At 41.1% G+C, this 24,396-nt stretch overlaps 1 protein-coding gene across 6 annotated transcripts in view; it reads left to right on the forward strand.

Moving 5' to 3' along the window:
* FREM1 (FRAS1 related extracellular matrix 1) overlaps positions 1-24,396 on the forward strand; it is a 173,974-nt gene that overhangs the window by 129,388 nt on the left and 20,190 nt on the right. For 4 of the 6 annotated variants that reach the window (XR_004277487.1, XM_032307887.1, XM_032307886.1 and 1 more), the window contains 5 exons: positions 2,029-2,443; positions 8,928-9,129; positions 10,266-10,410; positions 20,051-20,180; positions 23,147-23,219. Coding sequence is in view for 5 of the 6 variants with exons in the window: in XM_032307887.1 (XP_032163778.1) it covers positions 2,029-2,443; positions 8,928-9,129; positions 10,266-10,410; positions 20,051-20,180; positions 23,147-23,219 (965 nt within the window). In the remaining variant the exon portion in view is untranslated. Of the gene's footprint in view, positions 1-1,977; positions 2,444-8,927; positions 9,130-10,265; positions 10,411-20,050; positions 20,181-23,146; positions 23,220-24,396 lie in introns of those variants that run through there. The other 2 variants (XM_032307889.1, XM_032307890.1) reach the window with 2 other exon arrangements.

A 24,396-nucleotide genomic window follows, 5' to 3' on the forward strand; every position in this document is an offset into this window, starting at 1 on the left:
ACAAGTCAAGTTGTGTGAAATGTCAAAAATTTGCTTTATTTGTAAAATTCCACTTAGTGCGTTCACTTAGCAGAAAGGAATAGATTGGTTTTTCTTTGTATGACATGGTATTTTCCTTGTAGGCAGTCTTATCAACTAGATAATTAGAAAGCTCAAACATTTTAGCTTAGCCTTCAAAGTAAAATCTGTGCTCGGCCAAACTCCTGTTCCTTTCCTGTCTGTCCAGCTGCTCCCTTCTCTGAGCCCTCTGCCTCAGGCAGGCTGGTCGACTGTTTGTGCTCCTACAACCTGGTTTCAGGTTGTCTCCTGTACAAAGGCAAAGCAATCAACCCTTTAACCCTGAAGGACAAGACACATTTTACAAAGAATAAAGAACTTGTCAGTCAAATTTGTCAGATTAGCAAAATAAATATAAACCTCGTATCTTCTCTAGTTTAAAAAAAAAAAAAATCCAAAGAAAATTCGTAAGTAATTCCAGGTTATATTCTACTAAAACATTTTTTTTTTACATCTGTGGAATATAAGAGTGTCTCCTCCATGAGTATTTCTAGCAACCACAGTACATGGAGAAAAATTAACAACTCCAGGATTATTTCGAAGTACACCTCTTTGGTCTGTGGTGAATTCATCAACTCCACTGAGAGCAGTGATTGGCTAACTTCTTGGAGTTTCCATACTCTCAGTTGCCCTTCAAGTCAAATATACACATGGACACGTTCTAAAGATCATTTTGATTGGTTTTCTTGTTGCCCTTGGCAGCGGTGGGTGGACTGTGATTTAGCGATCAATGAAATCAAAAGCACATTATGGTATCACAAGTCCAGGGGCGTGTGAGAGATTTTATATACCTTGAGTTGATATCATTTGAACTTTCTCTCTAGCATGCTGTGGTGGTGCTCAGGTACCACAAGTCTGTCTTTGTGGTTTGTTAAACTGGCCTGTATTAAAAACCCTTTAAGAGCAGGAGGTGTGGGATCCGGAATCCTAGTTCCATTCCCAGCTTTGTCTCCTATCTGCCTTATGATCTCCCACTACATCTGTACCTTTCTGATATATATATTTTTTCTTTAAATTAGGTAAGTAATCCTTGTCTGGTGTAACTCCCATATATATTGTAAGGGGCAAATAAAGAAGCACAAGAAAAATTTGAGGGATTAGAGCATCATATGATGTTTTAAAGTTAGATGATCCTTTGCAATCATCTGGTCTAATCTTTTACTTTCTAAAAGGGTAAAAATGAGGCCCGGGGAGGGGAAATGAGTTAGGCAGGATTATATGGCTGAGTAATATGATCTGCTCTTAAGAAATTTACCACAAAGGGACGCCTGGGTGGCTCAGTCAGTTAAGCATCTGCCTTCAGCTCAGGTCATGATCCCAGGGTTCTGGGATGGAACCCCACATCAGGCTCCCTGCTCAGCAGGAAGCCTGCTTCTCCCTCTCCCACTACCCCTGCTTGGGCTCTCTCTCTCTTTCTCTGACAAATAAATAAATCTTGAAAAAAAATAATAAATTTGCCACAAAAAAACAGGAATAAAGTGAAATTGCTAAAATTAGTCACTGATTTGGCCCCCAATTATGTCTTAAAAGCTTACCTCATTAAATGTCTACAAAGAAAATACAATTGCAAAATTATAAACATGTAAAATGAATATACTCTTCCAACTCATGCAAGGGATCTACTAAATTCTACCAAAAGTCTACCAAAAATTCCTGTTTGGGGCAAGGAATTCTACTAAATGTTGACGAGCCTGAGAAATACCACTGACAGAATGAGGCTGTTCTATCACATGAGTATGCCACATTGTTGAAAAAACACTTTCGGGTGTAGAATGTTGTAGGTAATTTGTGTGTTACTTCGTGACTGGTTTAAAGGATAGAACGATATCCTTCTGAAGGATCTGCCCTTGGGCTTTCATTTGAGTCCCAGCACAACATGTCTTTTAGTAAAAGGTGTGTATTATTATCATTTCATTCCAGTAGATTCCACAAGATTCCATGCTGAAGGCTGCCCTTGCCTCTCTTTGCCAGATTCATCATCAGCAATGGCCTGCAGACCAAACATGAGGTTTTCGAGATCATACTGGAGACTGTGGATAGAGCCTTACCTGTGGTGACCAGGAATAGGGGGCTGAGACTGGCTCAAGGGGCCATGGGCCTGCTCTCCCCTGACCTCCTCCAGCTGACTGACCCTGACACTCCAGCAGAGAACCTCACCTTCGTGCTGGCCCGGCTCCCGCAACATGGCCAACTTTACCTGCGGGGGACAGTGCTGCTTCAACATAACTTCACTCAGCAGGATGTGGACAGCAGGGATGTGGCCTACAGGCACCTGGGAGGGGACTCCCAGGCTGACTGCTTTACCTTTGTGGCCACAGATAGGACGAACCAAGGCTTTGTGGTGGAGGGAACGGTGGGCCAAGAACCTGTTTCATTCACCATCCAGGCAAGTATGATGAGCCCATTGGTCATTGCCGCAGATGTAGAGAAAACAACTTTCCTCCATTCCTTCCTCCTTCCTTTTTTTTTTTTTTTTTTTAAGATTTTATTATTTATTTGTCAGAGAGAGAGCATAAGCAGGAGTGGCAGGCAGAGAGAGAGGCAGACTCCCCGCTGAGCAGAGAGCCCAGTGCGGGGGCTCAATCCCAGGACTCTGAGATCATGACCTGAGCCGAAGGCAGGTGCTTAACCAACTGAGCCACCCAGGCATCCCAACCTTCCTTCTCTTATTCAAATATGTGTTGTGGGGTGGGTCTACAGCATGCCAGGCATATTAATATGGACATATTAATGCAAAGCTTATTCATATGGACAAGACAGTTGCAAGAGTTCATGACGAGACCGAAAGAAACAGAAAACATGGTCTTTGGAGTCAGACTTGACTAGGCTGGAATTTATTGACTAGGTTTGTCATTTATTAGCTATATGACCTTAAGGGAATCCTTTAACTCTTCTGATTCAACCTTTCCTCCTTTGAAAACCATGCCTTATAGCATTGTGGTGAGAATAAAATCAAATTAGATATGGCAGGCACTAGTATATTGCCTGAAATATAGTAGATATTCAATATCTTGTAACTACTGTTGTAATATCTAAGTGTTCTATTATGACGATACTATTGGTTCGCATCATCTGGTGGCTTTTTAATGGTTTTCAATTGAATACGTGAAAAGTACAAGGCAGCATCAATATTACACATGAAATAATAATGGGAAAACAACTGTAGTAGCTACAAGTGTCAGAGCATTAACTGTGGGTCAGACCCACTTCACATAAAGCTCATTTCCTTCTCAGGAAGAGGGGAGTTTTATTATCTGCACTTAATAGGTGTTCAGGAGTTCACAAGCTCAATAATGTGATCAAAACCATATAAAGACCCATGGTCTTTCTGATCCCCAGTTCTGTGCCCTTCCTCTGGCACTGCTCTGCCACAGTTGTATTGACTATTAGGATGATTTGGGGAGGGCATAAGGTGTTTTTCCTTTTTTAATCAAAATACATCACCCTTGACTCCACTTTCTTTGGATGTAGTTCATCCTGTTCTACACACTTCTGCCAACCGTAGAAGAGATAAATTTACATGTCCCAGTACCTTCTGATTATGTGAAATAATCATAATTTTCCCTGCTCTTTAGTCTCTGTATTGGTCAGCGGTTTTCAGGGGGACAGCACAAATGGGGTGTATATAGGGAAAGAGAAAGGAAAAAAAAAAGAGAGATTTATTTTCAGGAATCGGCTCACCATTGTAGATTGTAGAGTCTGACATGTCCAAAATCTGCAAGGCAGGCCAGCAGGATGGAAATTCCAAAAGGAATTGAGGTTGCAAGTCTCGATCTCAAAGGCAGTTGGGAGACAAAATTGCTTCCTATCTAGGGGACCTCAGTCTTTGCTCTTAATCAGTCTTCAACTGATTGGATGAGGCCCACCAACATGATGGAGGGTGATCTACATTACTCAGAGTCAACTGACTGAATTGTTGAGCACAACTAAAAAATACCTTCACAGCAACACCTAGCCTGCTATTTGACTAAACAATGAGCATTCTAGCCAGCAAAGTTGACACATAAAATGAACTATCACAATCTCTATCTAAAGTGGGATCTGAGTAGAAAGGTGGGGAGTCATGGTAGCATAGATTAGATGCAGGATGAGTCTTTGGCTCTAGGAAGGTCCAGAAAAATGTCATAAAATTATGATGCACTGGGAGAAGAGACAAGGTACTGATGTCATCAGTACGCAAGAAGTACTTTGTATATTGTAAAAATTTTTTTAATTATATGTCTTAATTGTTATTTGTCTCATCCCACTCTTCAACCTATTAATATACTTTTTCCTGACTCCTGACTGCCCACTCTGGGTACAGAAATGTAACTGTACTGTCCAACCAATAATACTTTTCTTGGTCTACTATGCTGCAAATTTATAGGAGTTACACATTCTAAGTACAGGCAGGAAAGTTCCTTCCTACCCTGCAGAGTAGAGAAGGAAAAGGGAGTAGAATTTAGAAGAAGTATCAGAACTTAAATCAGGCCTGTTCCCACACCAACACTCATCTTACAGAGCATAGCTATTGTAAGAGAATGATCTCCTGGTAGTTGCAGAATTTACTGATTGGAGAATGTTGGATATATGTTGTGAAAGTTCTTTTTAATCCAAAGCACAAGGTATTTTTTTCATAAAATTAAATTATTTTTTAAAGATTTTATATATTTATTTGACAGAGAGAGAGAGAGAGATCACAAGTAGGCAGAGAGGCAGGCAGAGAAGAGGGGGAAGCAGGCTCCCCATTGAGCAGAGAGCCTGATGTGGCGCTCGATCCCAGGACCCTGAGACCATGACCTGCGCTGAAGGCAGAGGCTTAACTCACTGAGCCACCCGGGCACCCCATAAAATAAAATTATTGTAGACAGGGACAGCGTCAAACTTTCTCCCATAACTCCCCTGAATTTTCTGGTCTTTCAGAGCAGAGAGGTCAAGGAGTTTAGGAATTAAGTGACAGATGCCCCTCAATATCTTGCTTTCAAGAGCTTCTTTGGTGAGACAATATAATGTCCACCATTGAGTCACAAGTTGGTCCAAATAAATCTCTCAAGTGTGGGTGTACTACTCTTTTGGTCCCATCCTGAGTGGAAGCAGATGCAAAGCGCCGGACTTCACAAGTTTAAAACACAGCTGCATTTTGCTGAAACATGCACAACCTGACATCCATGTTGTAGGGAATCATGACTGTGTGACCAGGACACCACCATCATGCTTCATTGAGTCCTGTACTCCTCTAAATGGGCATGGCTGGGGTTAAGGGAGGAAGGACCAGTGTCGCTGCCCTCTATATGGTTTACCTGTGTCTGAGATCATTGTCGGTGAATCCAGCACAAGTTCTAAAGGATGTAGCCTTCTTTTCTTAAAAAAAAAAAAGAAAAAAGTGGCTTGGACTCCAATATTTTGAAATGCTTCCGATTTACTAAGGCAGAGCTGTTTTTGAAGAAGTTTAATGGGATTAGGGGCAAGTGTGGCCAAAGACACAACAGGAGACCATGTAACCAGAGTTTTTATTTTTTTAAATATTTTTAAAGATATATTTTACATATGTTAAATAGTTTAATATATATTAACTATATAAGCAAACTTAAATATAAAATACATTTATATATTTATATAAAAATTTAAATATAAAGAAATTCAAATATATATAATAATATATATTTTAAAAATATTTTTAAAACAAATCACAACAAGCATTAATTCCTTTCTCTCTCTCTCTCTCTCTCTTTTTTTTAAAGATTTTATTTGGGGCGCCAGGATGGCTCAGTCGATTAAGCATCTGCCTTCGGCTCAGGTCATGATCCCAGCGTCCTGGAATTGAGCCCCTGGTCAGGCTCCCTGCTCAGCGGGAAACCTGCTTCTCGCTCTCCAGCTCTCGGGCTGTGTTGCCTCTCTCACTCTCTCTCTGTGTCATAAATAAAATCTTTAAAAAATATATTAAAAAAATAAATAAAATCTTTAGAAAAAGATTTTATTTATTTATTTGAAAGAGAATGAGAGGGAGAGCAAGAGAGGGGCAGGGGGCGGAGGGAGAAGCAGATTCCCAGCGGAGCAGGGAGCTGGATGCCGAACTCCATCCTGGGACTCTGGCACCATGACCTGAGCCGAAGGCAGTTGCTCAACCAACTGAGCCATCCAGGGGCTCCCCATTTATTCCTTTTGTAACACTTTTATTTTTAAGGAAAATGCAACATAAACCCACTCCTGCACTCATCTGGTTTTAACATTGAGGGTTTCTTTCCTGGCTCCGAGTATTTTTATTTTTCTCACCTGCCATTCGCCATCCCTCCTACTGGCCTCCTGGCCATCATGAGTAAAGCGGCTTCTCCCACAGAAGGCCATGATAACTACGTGACTCCCCGCCTCCCAGCCAACTGCACAGCTCCGAGGTTGTCGTGAACACTTTTTAGGAGAGGAGAATGACTGTAACTTTCAAAAATTGTTGTTGCTTTCTTTGTAAAATAATTGTTTATTGTAAACAATTCATAAGCCACAGAAAGGGACAAGAGCAGTCATACCACTCAAAGATAACTACTTTTGGGGCACTGGGTGGCTCAGTCGGTTAAAAATGTGCTCTTGGCTCAGGTCATGATCCCCAGGGACCTGGGATGGAGCCCCGAGTCAGGCTCCCTGCTCAGCAGAGTCTGCTTCTCTCTCTCCCTCTGCCCCTCCCCCTGCTCATGCTCTCTCTCCCTGTCTTTCTCTCTCTCAAATAAACAAAATTTGAAAAAGCAAAAAACAAAACAAAGATAACTTCTGAAACATGCACATACTTCTGGTGACTGCCTTTCATTCTTTTATTCTGTGCAATTAAAAAAGTAGGAGGGTATGATATATACTATCAAGCATATTGCCTGTTTCTACCCTTCATTGTGTTATGAAAATTTCCTAGTGTCATTAGATCTTTTTTGAAAACACAATTTTTAAAAGCTGAATAAGACCCAGTGTCAGGTAGAGATGGTTTGTAAATCCCCTGTGGGACTTGTAGTTTTATGGATTTGTTTTGTTAATTACTATTATAAATTATATTTAGTGAGCATATATATGTATAGATGTGTATGTGTGTATATTTTTATATATATGCATATATATACATATATATGTGTATATATATATATATATATATATGTAATCTCCACACACATTTTGTGTACACATCTAATTATTTCTGCAGGACATACTCAAAAAAATGAAAGTTTTGATCAGAGTATATATACTTTTGTTATATATATACATATGCCAAATTTCTCTCCAGAAAATTTTCACTAATTCGCACCCCTACCAGCAAAAGATAAAAATGCCTGCTCTTCCAAACAGTTACCAACATGATGTATGATTATTCTTGTAGTAAAAAAAGAAACTTGCCAACCTGCAAGGAAAAAAAAATATTTGATTGTTAGAAAATTCCATGTAGAAATACATAATGAAACCTCCTTTTTCCCCCACCCCATGCAATTATGTCAGTGCTCCCAGAATTTTGTCTGTGTCTGTATGAACATACAGATGAACAAAAACGGTACTGTAGTCATCTCCTCTGCCACAGCTTACTGTTTTGTTTTGGTCTGGTTTGGTTTTGGTTTGGGTTTTTTACCAGTTCACATTCAGTTGTGGAAATTATTTATTTTCAGTGCCTCCTCCCTTGGTTATTAAAATAGCTGAATAATAGTTTATTATATCATCTTCTACCAGACTATACAAGTCTTATCATGGCACTTACTCTTTCCTTAGCTAGGGTGAACCAAGATTTGCAACAGTATCATTTGGGGATAAATGAAGTTAAGACCTGAATGGATGGGAGTAAGAGGAATAGGCACCATGGTCCCCTACCAGTTGTCTAGTATGAGTGGCCAACTGTGCTTATCATTCAAACCTGCTCCTTCCCTACCTTCCGACAGTCATTTGCAAGATGGACCGAGATTCCTACCACACCTGAATGAGGCCCTTTGCGGGGTCTGAGCCTTTGTGCTTCTCGAGCTCATGAGTGATTGCCCATCCATTCAATATCTCCACAAATTGAGTCTACTCGCTTAGTTACGTGGTTCTCATCCTCAGTGAAATAAATACACAAATGCCTGTAAATAATCACCTTTCATTATTTTTCTTACCAAAGCATCTCTGGGTATTTTTGTTTGTTTTGTTTTTAAGAGAGGGAGAGAGAGAGTGTGTGTGTGTGAGTGGGAAGGGAGGGACAGAGAGGGGAGAGGAAGAATCTTAAGCAGGCTCATGCTCAGCGTGGAGCCCACTCAGACCTCGATCTTACAACTCTGAGATGAAGAGTTAGAGTTGCACGCTTAACCGAATGAGCCATCCAGGTGCCCCAGTGTTTCTGTTTTTTATTCAACATTTATGCCATTTGAGCAAAGATGTGCCCCCAAAATATTCAATTTATTCGTGATGCACATCCTTATGTAAATGTTCATAAGCTTATTTCTTATCACCAAATACCGGGAAAATGGAAGAATCCTCCTTGGGAGCTAACGTTTAGTTTCAGTATAGTTCTTGGGTCCATTTTAATGTATTCATTCAACAAATACTCCCTGAGCTGCTCTTATGGTTCAGGTGCTGTGCCAGGTGCAGGGAATAAAGGGAGGGGTAGGGGTGAAGATGTGATGTGTGCCATCAGAGCTTGTGTCCTAATAGGAGAGTCAGACAACGGACAATTAACAAGCTGGGTCAAAGTTTACAATGGAAAGTTAGCTTCTGTTCCAGGCATTATGATATTTACTGAGGATACTGTGAATGAGCCAGCCTGTAACAGAAATGAATAAATGAGGAAGATAAGGAATCCGAAATTTGGGCTGGATTATCACTGTTAACCATTTAGACCCTATGTTGTTTGGAGATGAGAAACCTCTATATAAGACTGTACATCATTATTGACTATCCAGGTTGACCAGCTGGACAAAACAGCCCCCTACATCACACACTTGCATTCCCCTTCTCAAGTGGGGCTCCTGAAAAATGGATGTTATGGGATTTACCTCACTTCCCATGTGTTGAAGGCATCAGACCCTGACACCGATGACGATCTGATCATCTTTAAGATTTTACGAGGTCCCCAGCATGGACATCTGGAGAACACAACAACAGGTACTTGCCTTCCTTAATCCTTGTAATTGCTCATCTTAAAATACCCCATAGCTGGCAAGGCTAGAGAGTAATTTAATTAAGTGTAGGCCCATTTGGTAAACACTCCCCAGGGCTTACTGATAGAGGCAGTTTATAAATCAATATTGGTGCTAAAGAGGGTTTGAGGCTGAGCAATCCTAAATTCATCTCAAGTGGAGAATCAAGTAGTGATGCGCAGCTGTTTATTATTTTTTTTTGAAGATTTTATTTATTTATTTGACAGAGAAATCACAAGTAGGCAGAGAGGCAGACAGAGAGAGAGGTAGGAAGCAGGCTCCCTGCTGAGCAGAGAGCCCAATGCGGGGCTCGATCCCGGGACTCTGAGATCATGACCTGAGCTGAAGGCAGAAGCTTAACTCACTGAGCCACCAGGCACCCCTGGTAGCCTTTTTAAAAAATATTTTATGTACTTGTCGGAGAGAGAGAGCACAAGCATGGGGGAGCAGCAGGCAGAGAAGCAGGCTCCCCGCTCAGCAAGGAGCCCGATGTGGGACTTGATCCCAGGACCCCAGGCTCATGACCTGAGCTGAAGGCAGACACTTAACTGCTTGAGCCACCCAGGTGTCACGCAGCTGTTTATTATTTACAGTTCTTTGTAACAGCCAGATGGTAATATAGTCAGAGGAACACACAGTGTCAGTACCAATTTCATATTTGTGACTAATTTTTTTTTTCTAGCAGGAATTCTAAATGATGTCAGTTCATTAAACTAAATAAATAAATAAATAAATTGGGAGGGGTATAATAGTTTCTCTGGATTGCATATTATTTCTGCCTTATGAAGACAATGATCAAAATATGTCACTAAAAAGGATGGCACAGAATTAGAGATTTTATTACTGGATCTTCCTACTCTCCCTCTATTTTTATATTTTCTTTAAGGCACAATATTTCTGAGCCAAAGTAAATTTTAAAGCCTAATTTAAGCTTATTGCATATGACTTTAAAGATACTTGCAATAATGTTAATTTCTTTAAAAATATCTACTTTGACTGTTTTTAAAGCTCTGCTTAAAATAAAATTGCCATATAATTTATCATCTTTTATTTAATATTTTGCTTGATTTCCCATGAAATTCATTCATTGCTTTCTTATAGGTGAATTTATCCATGAGAAATTTATCCAAAAGGACTTAAACAGTAAGACCATTCTTTACATCATAAGCCCATCTTTGGAAGTGCATTCAGATATCGTGGAATTTCAAATCATGGACCCCATGGGGAACTCTGCTGCTCCTCAAATGTAAATTATTTTGCTTCTTCAGCGGTCCTATACATAGTAATGTCCAGAATATATCTGATTATGGATGTGAAATATTCATTTTAAAACAAAATCCAAGGATAAATTGTTAGGTCATTTTAGAACCTCGTAGAATTCATTTTGGAGAAAGAATTTTCTTTCTACTGGGAGATAATGGGAAAGCCAGTAGCCTTATATGCTATGGGAATATTAAAAAGTTAAGGTATAGAGTGCTGGATCGTTCCTGTTACTCATGTAAATACATGCAGTTTTGCACACAGAGCAGTTTCTGTCTTGATAGTTCACTCACACCCACGACTGAGCTTGCAGGCTCATGGACAAATCATGCAGCAAGAGGTCACTCTAGGACTGTGTTAGTAACCCGTCTTTGAAAGTACCTACAGCAGGAAGAATGGGGTAATCAGGAGAGGCCCGCAATACATCTCTTCCCTCCAAAGAAACCAAAAAACCCTCCCAAATGATGACTTGTGACTGCTTCTGTACGTTAAACTGATCACAGGTAAGATGAAGGCAGCGTAAAGGGAAATACTGGGTAACAGAAATTGTATGACATGTACAAGGGTATTAAATCCTCACAATGAACAAGATGAACACACCATCCTAATATTTCGGACTGGGCCCCTGTTCTAAATTCTCTTGAATGCAGGGCTTGAATAGTTTACCAGTTATCAGATAATCACAGAAAGTTTCATCAGAGTCCGATTCTCCTAATGCCGTGTTTTTCTTTCGAAATTTGACACACTTTCCAGTGCCCTCATAGAAAAGTTGCTCATTTACCCTAAATTCAGTGTTTGCCGTAACCTCATAAATCTACACATTGTGAGAAAGCACAGCCTCTTTATGGGCCTTTTATGACAGCATATGGCCAAAGGAAGACAACAAATTCACCCCCCGGGTCTCCCCATTTTTACTTTTTCTGGCTGAATTGTAGTTCCAACAATTGCCAGCAGAGGTCTCTATAGTCATTGTTAGAAAAATGTATCCTCTGCAAAATTCATTCCCAGAGTCCCACCTCCACTTGCCCTGATAAAGAGTAGCCCCTGGCCCAGATTCATAACCTTCACAGATTTTTATTGAGTGGCTGTTATATGCCACATTTGCAGTACTGGGGATGCTGGGGAAATAAGCATGAATAAGGAAGACCTGGGCTTTAACATTAAAATACCAATCATGAGGTTATAAAACTAAAATGGAGGACCACCACCCATTAAACTGATCTTATGCAAGAGAAATGATTCGTTGGCATTAAAATTTTTACAGAAAATATATTACCTAGCTGCAACTTCAGATGGGTGTCTTCCAGTTAAGAAAATGAAAAAAAGAAATCCCGCTCCAAAATCATTAATAAATTGATTACATTTGTTTTTTAATAATTCAACTAAAGAATGAGACTATTGACCAGACTTGTCCGTGACCTAATGCTGACCGCTGCTCCTTCACGTGGTGAACATAGCATGGCTGACAGGATTTTTTTTCTCCAGCAGCGATGCTAGATTGATATTGCTTCAACTGCAAACCCTTTTTGTTCCTCATGGTTACAAAGGACATTGCTTTTGAAGACAATTTGTGTTGTTAAATAATTCTCAGATTCATAGGAGAATCCCAGAAGAATTTATAACCTTAACTGAGGCGATTTTAAATAGACTCCTGCTTCTGTGATACCAATTTTCACGTACGTCACTAAAGAGATTTCTAAATCAGCTAGAAAGGATTGGAACCAGCAAAACAAGAGGATGAAAAATATGTCTACCAGGGGTTAACCCAGAAGTCATTTTGATTTGATTCTGGCATGCATTGTTTTCTTTAGGGAGGTAGGGGGAGAGAGAAATTACTCAGCACTTATCTTCATGATTTGTGAACGGTATAGCTGTCCCTAACCTCATTTGTAAATAGATTTTTTGGAACAAGAAGCCTGTTATTCCAGTAAGAAACAATGTTGTGAATAGTTGTCTTTCCAAAACAGCTCACAAGGACCTAGTTACGTGTACAGTATATGTTATAGGTATTTACAGGACAATTGTTTTCTGTTCCTTTTTCTTTTTCTTTTTTTTTTCTTTTTTAAAGATTTTGTTTGTTTATTTGACAGAGAGAGGGAGCGGTCACAAGCAGGCAGAGCAGCAGGCAGAGAGAGGGGGGAAGCAGGCTCCCTGCTGAGCAGAGAGCCCGATGTGGGGCTCGATCTCATGACCCTGAGATCATAACCTGAGCCGAAGGCAGAGGCTTTAACCCACTGAGCCACTCAGGCACCCCTTTCTTTTTCTGTTAAGATCTTGTTTTTTTGAGTGAGCAACAGAGAGAGCAAGTGCACAAGCAGGGGGAGGGGCAGACTCCCGGCTGAGCAGAGAGCCTGGTGCAGGACTTGATCCCAGGACCCTGGGAACATGACCTGAGCTGAAGGAAAACGAATAAGCAAGGGAGCCACCCAGGCGCCCTCTACTCTGCTTCACTGATCTTCTTTAATCATCCAGCTGGGTCGATCTATAATCAACCCAACCAGCAATCAGGTACCATCATAGTCTAGAGTTTATATATGAGAAAACTGAAACACGGAGATAGGAGGTGACTCTTCTCGGCTCACGCAGCTAATTAGTGAAGGAGCTGGGATTCAGGTCAGGGAAGGGCGGCTCTCCAGTCCACGGTTCTCCTTATCACACTGAAGAACTTCCACTCTTAACAAGTCAGCTAGACTGGCCTACCAGGAAAGGAGCAGCAGACTTACCTCCCTGCTTTTTCTCCAGTCTTTGGCCACCGAGGCAGCAGAAAAGGAGGAATACATATTCTTCAAGGACTTTTGTGTTAGGGTTTTTTTTTAAAGTATATTTCAGCTATTAATATTAATGTGCGCTCCATGTCCGACACACTGGTACAGAATTATGGTATAGATAACAAAGGAAAAGCCACTGGACTTAGAGTCAAGGAACAGAGCTCGTGCTTTGGGTCTGCCATTGACCTAGGTGATTGCGTAAACCTTAGTTAACTCTTTGGTCAGATGAGGGTGGTACCACGATTTGCTTAGAGAAACAAAGGAGATAAAACACGTGAGAGCATCTTGCACAGTGTAAGTCCTTGACAATGTGACTTGCCGTGGTGATTGCTATTGTTCATTCACATGAGTACAAGACTGACTGTTTGAAGACGTATCCCAGAGACGTCTGGGGGCCTATCTCTAATTAGAAATCAATTCTGGGAGGATTCACAAAGTAAAGAGTCAATACACTTATTAATCAGTAAGCTAAATTATTAATCAATAAGCTAAGTCTTGTGTAATTTTATGTTCTTGATTGGGTTCGAAAGGATTAATAGATTAATAGAGTCCATTTATTTGGAGGGGTGAAAACTTCCCTGTAATAAAGCTAAAGGGACCATTGAGTACAATCTGGGGCAGAAGGAAGCTTTTTTAAAAACCAGGAGGGACCCACGTTCAGAATCTTGATTGCTAGTAAGTCTTTGCTATGGCAGCATTTCTACAGAATATCAGTTTTGAAGGGTCTTTGGATATTCCATTAGACAAGGTATTAGGAAATCTAGATTTAATCAAGTTGTTGCAGGTGCCTGGGTGGCTCAGTCCTTAAGCATCTACCTTCAGCTCAGGTCACGATCCCAGGGTCCTAGGATCCAGCCTGCATCAGGCTCCCTGCTCAGTGGGGAGTCTGCTTCTCCCTTTCAATTTCCCTCTGTGTGCGAGTGAGCTCTCTGTCTCTCTTTCTTTCTCTCAAATAAATAAATAAATCTTAAAAAAAAATAAATAATCAAGTTGTTGCTAGCTAGCTAGCTTACATGCTATTTAACCGCATCACTTCCCAGAGTCACGGAGATGCTTGTACGGAGTGGGAATCTGCAACAGGGATATGGTATGCAGCGTATCTCAACTCGATTTGACATTAGAACCCCCACCACTCCACCCCAGACTAGCTCATGGAACAAGTTTTTCATGGAATACATTTGGGAGACGTTTTATCGTAAATAGAAATTATTCTAGAACACTGAGATGCATGGAAATTTGCATAAAGACTTAGATTTGGCCAAGTGCCTAAATTTCAGGCACTGTGCTAGGTACTTTCACATATGTTGTCTAATTTAATCTGCAAAATGCAATCCTCTGAGGGTGATAAGGAATTCAGGCTTAAAGCATTTAAGTAATTGGCCAGAAGTCACAAAATGAAAGAAAGGCAGAGCTGAGCGTGAACCCTGACCTCACCACCTCCAAGTGAGCGCTCATCTTGGTGGCTTGGGCCTTGGCGTGACTCAGTCCCGGCCGTACCAGTCCTCCGGCCCCACTCCCATCTGAAGACCATCTGCAGAGCTCCCAAGCCCAGCCACGCAGGACTCGCGCTTTTCAAAACGCCTCTGCAGACCACAGGTGCAGACAACTTCTAACCAAGGCAGTTTCTTCTCACGTCTCCTGTATTGACCTCTTTCATGTGGCCACTGGGGGGAAAAGTTAACTTCAAAAAGAAAAGTTGACCCATGCTGAAGTTCATCATCGCCCTGGGTCGCTTTTCCAGCTGCTGCCCCATTCTAAGGACTGATTCTTCTCCTCCCTCTGGCTACCCTTATTCGTTCCTGGCTTTGAAAGAGAAGGGACAAAAAGAGATCAAACAGTGAAGGAATTCCTAACAGGCGCACCCTGCGATGTTTGAGCGACTTTTATGAAACACCTTACAGGGGAAGAGGTTGAAACTCTGGGCTAGCTGAAGTTTTCACATTACCTGCAAGCCAGAAGTTGGAGCATTTGCCTCCGGATAGATTGAAGAAAGCACAGAGGAAGGGAAGGGAAATGACACTTATTAAACGCCCACTGTGTACAGGTGCTGTGTACATATTAATGAATTTTAATTTTCATCTGAGTATAATTCTCGTTTTAAAGCTAAATGAAAACTGAGACTTGGAGAGACTGGGTAACTGACCAGAATCACACACTAATAAGTGGTTGCAAGATGTTCTGACTCCAAAGCACTTGGGTACTCAGTGTGCTGCCTCTTGGCTAAACACTGTTTTCCCATTACCACCAGAGAAAGACAAAAAGGAAAACACAGGTGTTCATAGCATGAGATTATGGAGATTAATAACATCCTTTTTGAATTGATAAGTTTTAGAATACTCAGAAAAATATTTTTTAGCCTTTTAATTTTTCTTAAGTCATATGCTACTTGATTATGAAGATCTAGTTGGAAGAATAATTTAATCACCATTTTAGCTTCTATAAAAACCTTTCACTGAGAAACTCAAAATACTTAATGAGTATTCATTAAGGCTCATTTAAGCCCTTTGAAGTACAGACTCATCGTTATTTATTCTTTGGGAAGTGAGGAAACTGAGGCACAGAGCAGCTGAGTGCCTTTTTCACACACTCTTACTAACCTAGATTAGTGTCCCAAATCCCAAACTGGGGTTTTATTCCCAAGTCTTTCAGTTAATTGTTTTTTCATAGAAATGACTCAAGTAGCCACAAAATGAAATTGCAGAAAGTATCTATCTGTATGTGTGTGTTTTGTTGTTGTTTTGGTGTTTGTTTGTCGTTTGTTTGTTTTCACAGCAACACTATTGACAATTTGGGTCAGGTGACTCTTTGTCATGGGCTGGGGGTACGCTGGGGCCAGGCAGGGGGACCTGTGCTTTGCACAAGGTTTACAGCCTCCCTGGTCTCTGCCCACGAAATGCCACTATCACCCTCCTCCCCACTGTGACAATCAGGGATGTCCCTAGACATTGCCAAGTGTTGAGAATCATGCACATACCTTAGAAAATATAATAGTGTGCACTAAGCCATCATGCTTTATGGTCCACTGCTCTCTTGTCAACGCATCCTTTCTCGATAGTCTAATAAAGTGCAGTCATAGTTAAAGAATCCAGAGTAAGCGCTGGAAAGAACATGTGAGGGTCATCTATTGCAGCATTTTTCAATTTTGTGAAATACAATGTTAACAGAGCCAGGAAGACGAAAGGTTTCAGTGGTCAGCTTCACTTGGGAAACAGTGGGTAAACAAGATCTCTTCATTCATTAAACAAGTATCAATTGAGCACCAACTGTTTTCTAACCACTCTCAGGGGACTCGGGAGTGTATCAGTGAACCAAAGAGCCCTGTTTTCTTGGGGGTTTACTCCATAAATAAATAAACTGAATAGTATGTTCTACATGATACTACCTTGGGAAATGAAAAAGTTGGTCAGGAGAAGGGGTATCACAGATGCTGGACTTTAAGATGGATTGCAATTTTATTTTTTACTTTTTATTTTAAAGCTCTTATTTATTTACTGGACAGAGAGAGAGCACAAGCTCTCAGAGAGAGAAGGAGGAGGGGGAAAGGTAAACTTGCTGAGCAGAGAGCCCGATGCAGGGCTCAATGCCAGGACCCTGGGATCATGACCTGAGCTGAAGGCAGATGCATAACTGACTGAGCCACTCAGGGGCACCTGGATTGCAATTTTAAATTGGGTATTAGATGACTTTCCTTATATTTGTAGCAAAAGTTAGAGAAATGTCAACAAAAATGTTATCCTGAGAATCAGCTGACTGTGAAATCTACAGTAAAAGTGTAGTATATCTTATATTATTACTTGTAAATTGCATCCTATACATCCTTAAATCCATATTAAACACACACACCTATACACACACACACACACACATGCATCTCTTCCCTCTGGAGAGTACATGTTAAAATATTTATAATCATATCACTGCTTATATGAACATATAAAATAGAACAAGGCAATACGTAAATTTAAAGTATGTGCTAAAGTTAAACAAAAGATGAGACATTAAACGGAGACTGGAAACAAAACAAAGCAAGACAGTTTCCTTGTGCTGCACTTTGAGATCTTTTTTTGTGTGGTAGAGGGACCAGAAACCTCATGACTTCTAATCCAATTTAATCTCCACTGATCCGTCCTATGTCTTCCGTTCACAGTAGTGGATGTTGGGAATTCAAATTCAGTTTCCTCATTAAATCAAATTTCCTGTTGTGCTAAGTACCTCACGGTCACTGAGGGAAGTGTTTCTCAACTGAGGATGACCTACCCCTCAGGGACATTTGGAAGTTTCTGGAAGCAGTTTTGATTAGAGGAGCTGATGTGACTGCATCTAGTGGGCAGAGCCAGGGATGATGCTAACCATCTTACAATGCACAGGACAGCTCAGCAACAAAGAACCATCTGGTCCCGATGTCGACAGTGTCCAGGTTGAGAAACCATTCCTAAATGACTTGAAATGATCACCATATGCATGTCGCATAAAGTATGTCCATAAACTTCATTTCTGACCCGAGACTGAGCTTTGCCCAATGGCAATATGGCAAGGGAGGGATGATTAAAATGTGAAGATTCAACCCAAGCCTTGTCTGCATGACCTGTACATATCCGCAGCTTTCCAGATTTCTCTCGTGGGCTCCTGCATCTGGTTGGCTACATAACGCCCAGCACACAGCTGTGTGACTTCTTGCAAGTCGAATGTCTTCTTTCTTTTAGGTGTTTGTGTAGACTGTAAGCAACAAGCATCAGCAATAGAAAGATCTCAAATTCAGTACTGCAGAAACCAAACACACTCAAAACATGTGTTGCACCTATCCTAGGGGTGTGCCTGTGCTTTGGGATTGAAATATTTTTCCAGAAAGTATACAGGATGGCTTAATTTTGCGGCTTAGCAGTAGATCTTTATTATTTATAGTGTGGATTTTTAAGAAAAGAAACTAGAACATTGCGTGATGACAACCTTATCCTGTAGCCACTTCGCAGCATTCTAATCGTGCATCAGAGAAATGCACGCGTTTGCACGCGTTTCTCCGAACACCAAAGCCCTTTAACCTTTGAGGCTGAACCCCACCCTGCGTGGTCCCTTTATGGATCTAGATCAGCAATCAAATTGTGTTTAGCTTTTAGGCCTTGAGGACACCTGGATCTTCAGAGTGACATTGATGAATTTTTGCCTGTCATGGTTTCCATTAACAGCTGAGGACGGATTCTTAGAAGATTGGACATTGAAACTCCTCTCAACCTTATGGAGACTTAGCTGAAATCCACCCATTTTTTTATCTGTTTCACTCATTCCCACTGCTCGTCTGTCCTTTCTGTTTCATCTTTCTGTCCTTTGCCGCAGTCCATCTTGTTGATTTATCCCCCGTTCTCACTTAGCGGAGTCCTTTAAGAATTCTTTGCCACACATTATTTTTGTTGGCATTATAATAGCCTCATTGCATGTTATCTTGTGATTCTTGAAGCATAGTCATTTGTTTATTTCTTGACTGTTCCGTGCCAGATTTAAACTCAGTCACATCAAAGACCAGTGAGGATCCCAATATTTCTGATGAGAGGATTCTGTTTTCATGTCAAAATTTTACAAAGCCCAGAATGCTAGTAATAATAAATTTCATGTGTATCGATTGAATTAAACATGTATGTTTATATAGATTCATGAACCTCTGCCATAATTCTGGGCTCCCACACTACCTTGCCACCCAGGTCTGTGGTCCTTGGAGACACAGACAGTGTTACTGAGTTTATCTTGCTGGTGAACTTAGAGTATGCGACTGCAACATGTGACTGGTGCAAAGACATGAAGTGGATATTACAGGATAGTCTACTATTTAATTTGAGTGGTCCCCAGGAAAGCCTGGAAAACCCCATGAAACCCATACTCTACATGGTGGCAAGCAGAATTTCTAGTTGTGCGAGAAAGAAATTATAAAAAATATGCATTAAGAAATCCAGAAGAAAAGCCCACCTCCAATTGGAAGATAGGGGAGACAATAAGGCAACCACTGAGCGTTTTACAAATGTAGAATGGAAAATGAGAGAAACACAAGTGACAGAAGTGTGTTAAATAATCATTGTGAAGAGTGCTTGTGTCCCATATACTTGTGTCTCTGATTTTCTCCAGTTTTTGGTGGGGGGGAACTTGCTTTTCTTGGGGGGGGTGGAAAACTTCCCTCTATATTTTGAGGAGTAAAGTAGAGAGTTTCCATCCAATGTTGGGCTCACTAAATCTACTGTGGGAAAAAAACCAACCCCTATTTTCAGGTTTATTCAGTTGCATTGCTGTATCCAAACCACATGTCAGTTGGCCTGTTTCATATGCACAGAAGGAGGTAGAGATAATGGTTATAAAACCCATGCACATTGTAATTCCAAGACACATCCTGAAAGATAACTAGTTATTTAACTGAACCCAGGTTCAGAGAAGTTCTGTGTCTAGAACACTTCTTGGTATACCAGTGAAGGCCAAAAATAAGAAAGAAGATCCCCTATCAATGTCCTTTCCATAAATAAATGTCTCCTTGAACTTCACCACTCCTGGTTCCTTCCCCTTCAGAAGACTCATGTTTGAATCCCCTTGACAGCCTTTTAACCTTAGTTTCTGCTTTTGTAAAACAAAACTCTAGTACTTACACTTCCTAACTCAAAGCATTGTAAGCATTGGATGAAATTGTTGGTAAAAGTTCTTTTTTGAGCTAAAATGGACCAAATAAGCCTGAGAAATTTTAGCACTGGTGCAGGTAGATGAACCACATCTGTCACAGGATATGAACCAGTGATTCAGTCTTCTACCAAGCAGAGGATCTCTACAGGCATTTATTGTGCATTTTTAAAAAATTGATTTTCCCTTTTCTTTTTCTTTCATGCCCAGTTTGGAACTGAAGTGGTCTCACATCGAATGGTCACAGACTGAATACGAGGTCTGTGAGAATGTGGGCATGTTGTCTTTGGAAATTACCAGAAGGGGATATTCCATGGACTCCGCCTTCGTGAGTGTGAAGGTAACAACTCTAAAATGTGAAGTGTCAGGCTAAAACTTGGGCTGCTGGTTGGTGCTTTTCAATTATTTTCTTAAGAAGAAAACCAGAATAACCACGGAAATTTCAAATTGCAGGATTACCCCATTATTTTAGAGATTCTATACCTAACATTTTCTTGTCTGTCCCCCCTTTATCTAGCTTCATTAGCTCCTAGATAAGGTATTTTAAAACCATTTTTTGTTTTTAAATCTGGTCATTAAGTCTGGAAGTTTGACTTTCCAGCAAGATATATCCAACCTAGTGAACTCAGGCCAAAGTCTGCTTTGGAAAAGAAAGCTTGTATGCAAGGCCTTCTATGAGGTCTCCAGAGCAAATTTCAGCCCCCAGATGGCTTTCTCTTAGCATGGCACCAGGATCACTTCTTGTGGTATTAGTGGATGAGGAAAATCAAGGACAAACTTATCTAAAGAGTCACCCAAGTTAAAATTAAGAGGGCACATATCAATCTAGGCCTCCGAGGGGCACCTGGGTGGCTCAGTGGGTTAAGCCTTTGCCTTTGGCTCAGGTCATGATCTCAGGGTACTGGGATGGAGCCCCGCATTGGGCTCTCTGCTCAGTGGGGAGCCTGCTTCCCCCGTCTCACTGCCTACTTGTGATCTCTCTCTCTGTCAAATAGATAGATAAAATCTTAAAAAAAAAATCCAGGCCTCCAAAATATAAAGAATATTCAGTAATCACTTAGAGATTAGTTGTATTTTTATTCTTGCCATTGGCTTGGATCATGGAGCACAACTTAATGGCTTCTAGAACTGAAGGATCTTTTTAGGAGTCACTATCACAGTAACACTTCAAGAGAATGACAGTTTGAAAAGCTTTCCACCAACTAACAATGGTGAATGAGCCTTGGAGACTCTACTCCTCAATCTCATGAAAGAGGCAGTGATATCAGCTTCTGGAAAAAATGGCCATCTAAGTTCAGTCTCCATTGCAATGGTACACTGTATCATTAAAATAGGTTATATCACATCATTACATCATTACATTACAATGATACATTCAGATCACCCTCAGAACCTTGTGCACCCCAGTTGTACCATATCCGCATTTGGTATTGATCTTTCCAGTGGATATGGACTTTTTCACTCCAGATCTGTGGGTGCTTTATTGTTTCTGAAACATCAGACAACTAGGTACGCCCTATAATTTCCCAGCAGATCGTTTGTACCAAAAGATATCTGCCTGAACAGTATTTAAATGATGCTTTGGTCATCTATAGAAAGCATCATATGCTTATGTCTAGAGTTTGGGCCACACACCATTCACCTGGCCAGGTAGAAAGAACATACGTAGCGTGACATGGAAACTTTTGTCTACTTCGGCTGCATGCGCACCGAGATCCTGCCGGCGAGTGTGCAAGCCTTTATCAAACACGGCCCCGCGTCTTCAGAAACAGCTCTTCCCAGAGCACTGATGCCACTGTATACCAGAGCATATTGGCTGCTTGACCAGAAGCAGGGGAAGAGAAAGCACTTTCCCCTGCATTGTTAGCCCTGGTTTGAAGCGCGCACCTTCACGCGGCTGATTGCTCCCAGCAGCGTGCCTCAGACCATTTCTTTTCCCACATCGGATTCTGTCAACTCAGTGGTGGTAAAATGCTAAGTAATTGCATGTGCAAGAGGCCTGCAGGGAATGTAACTTCCGGCATATGGTTGCTACAGGTGTACAATGGGCTGCCTTTTCACAATGCAAGGTTGTGCAGGAGGAGCCTTGGCATTGTGGGCAAAGCGTAAATGGAAGCTTAGCAGGAAGTTCCCTCTCCAACACATTTCCACGGCAGACCCATTCTCAGGTCTTAGAGCCTTTGATGAGCAATGGAGGGAATGTTTAAAGCCAAAAAAATAGGAACTTTGAAGTTTTCCATGGTGCGCTTCATTTCTTGGCATGAAGGTAAAGAAACATAGTAACCCACATTCTTGGCCATCTTAAATGTCTAAGAAAGGGCAAAGTAACAGCTGTCTCTTGTGCTTACACCGGGTTCTCATCTGATGACTTCTTTTTCACACTAACCAAGGACACTTTTCTTAACGCAGATTTAGGCTCCCTCCGGGGAAGATAAGGCCGGGACTTGAGAGCCCTAAATCGCCTCTGGTTTTCTGCCCTGGAAGTGGGGAACAGGAGATCAGCAAACAGTCTCTGCAGATGAGCACCACTTTTGTTGTTGTTGTTAATGACTTATTTCATGGAGATTCGAAATCCTCCACTGTGTGTGTGGATTGATTTTGTGTGGCCATTCATCAGGTCGGCCACCCCCATGGGGCATACATCTATTTCTGTGAAGAGCAGTGGTTTCATCCTTACAGGAAAATTGACCAGAGTTGTTTCAGGTCAACTTGTCTAAGGCATTCCGTGCCCTGAAACTCGTAAGACACCCCAAAGCTACTTGTGGGGAGCCCCTGCTGTTGCTTCTCCTTCTCCCCCCTTTCGTCTGAGGCACCATTCAAAGCCAGTTTGGGGTGAAAGTAAGGGGATGAGATAAATAGAACTTCATAAGAAAGAGAAAAGTGGTGCTTAAAATTTATGCTGCTTTCTCCAATGACTGAATCATTTATAAAGAAGTGAAAAAGAGAGAAAAAAGAGCTTTACTTTGACTTCCATTGATATTCGTCTAAGAAAAGGTTAAGTTTAAGGAAGATCCATGTAGCTTAGATCAAAATGGTTTATTATAATTGAAAAAAAAAACCCTTTATGTTAAAAACAGACTAAAGAACATGAATTGGGGTGTCTAGCTGGCTCAGCCAGAAGAGCATGCAACTCTTGTTCTGGGGGTCATGAGTTCAAGCCCCATTTTGGGTAGTGAGGTGTAGAGCCTCCTTAAAAAAACAAACAAACAAAAAACCAAGAGTTTAATCTATTATGACACTAGATTAGATGTTTCTGTCTTAAAAACAATTATTTTTATTTAAAAAGGACATTTTGTTCTTCTTAAGGTCAACCAAGTGTCAGCTACAGTTGGAAAAGACTTCACTCTGACTCCGTCTAAACTGATTCAGTTTGACCCAGGTATGATTCATGTCTGCAGTGTGTTTCCTGTTTGTGGAAGAATGTGTGGCGATCATGGGGACTTACTTCAGCTACTCTACGAGAGATCAGTTTGGACTTGAGTTTTTGTCCCTCATATTTCACTTCATCACAAGTGAATATTTATTTAAAATGAGAAGAAAGCTCATAACAAATAAATATAAAATATCAAAGCAAACATCCAAAACACCCAGGAAAGGGTGTCATCTAAAAAACTATTTGAGGACACCTGAGTAACTCAGTTGATTAAATGTCAGACTTCCGTTTTGGGCTCAGGTCATGGTCTCAGGGTTGTGAGATCGACCCCCACATTGGGCTCCACACTGGGCTTGAAGCCAGCTTAAGATTCTCTCTCTCCCTTTCCCCCATTTCCCCTTCTAACCCCCCCAAAATAAAATAAAAAATTACTTGGAGTCCTAACATTAAGCTGGGCTAATATAATTGCCTCATACTTTGATGGAAATTTTCGGAAAATCATATTTGCATGAGGCCATTTGTAAATGATTTCTCTTGGAATAGGTTGAAATGAGGGGATTCCAGGGAAGATTAATTAGATAGCACATATTTTGTTTTAAATCTGTGGAAAATATTTTGCCGGGTGCAAAAGGGAATATAAAAGTATGGTGCCTACTCTCAGAGGTGTTCTATCATGTGGGAAATAGAGACATGAAAACAACTCACTAAGTACAGTGGGACCCAAAAGATGAGCCATTGTTCTAAGAGGAATCCAGGAAGACTTCCCAGAGGAGAGGTATTCTGAGCAAGCAGAAGGAGGAGGAGGAGGGGACATCAGGGTAAAGGACCAACATACTTTTGGGAGACCGTGCCTGATGAACCGTTCCTGGAGCCACACCTTCCTTTCCTGGTTTCTGTTGAAGGTGCAGGTAGCTCTCTTTCATGGCACACATGGTTCTCTCTTTCTCTCTGGTCTGGGATGGATCTGGATCCCTTGTCTGTGGACAAATAGAAAAGGACTTACAAAGCAGCTGGGGCCTGTTGCTTTGTGCTCTCCCGTAGGGGAGGTGTTCGGCACTCTGAGAACATTCCACCAAGTCACAACTCTTGCTGTTATCGGTCACTGACACATGATGATTCAAAACAAAGCGGCCCAAGTATTATCACCATTCCAAAATTGACAACCTTCGTAGCAAACATAGAA

The sequence above is a fragment of the Mustela erminea genome, chromosome 12 (assembly GCF_009829155.1).
Source record: "Mustela erminea isolate mMusErm1 chromosome 12, mMusErm1.Pri, whole genome shotgun sequence".
In the NCBI taxonomy this organism is placed as follows: Eukaryota; Metazoa; Chordata; class Mammalia; order Carnivora; family Mustelidae; genus Mustela; species Mustela erminea.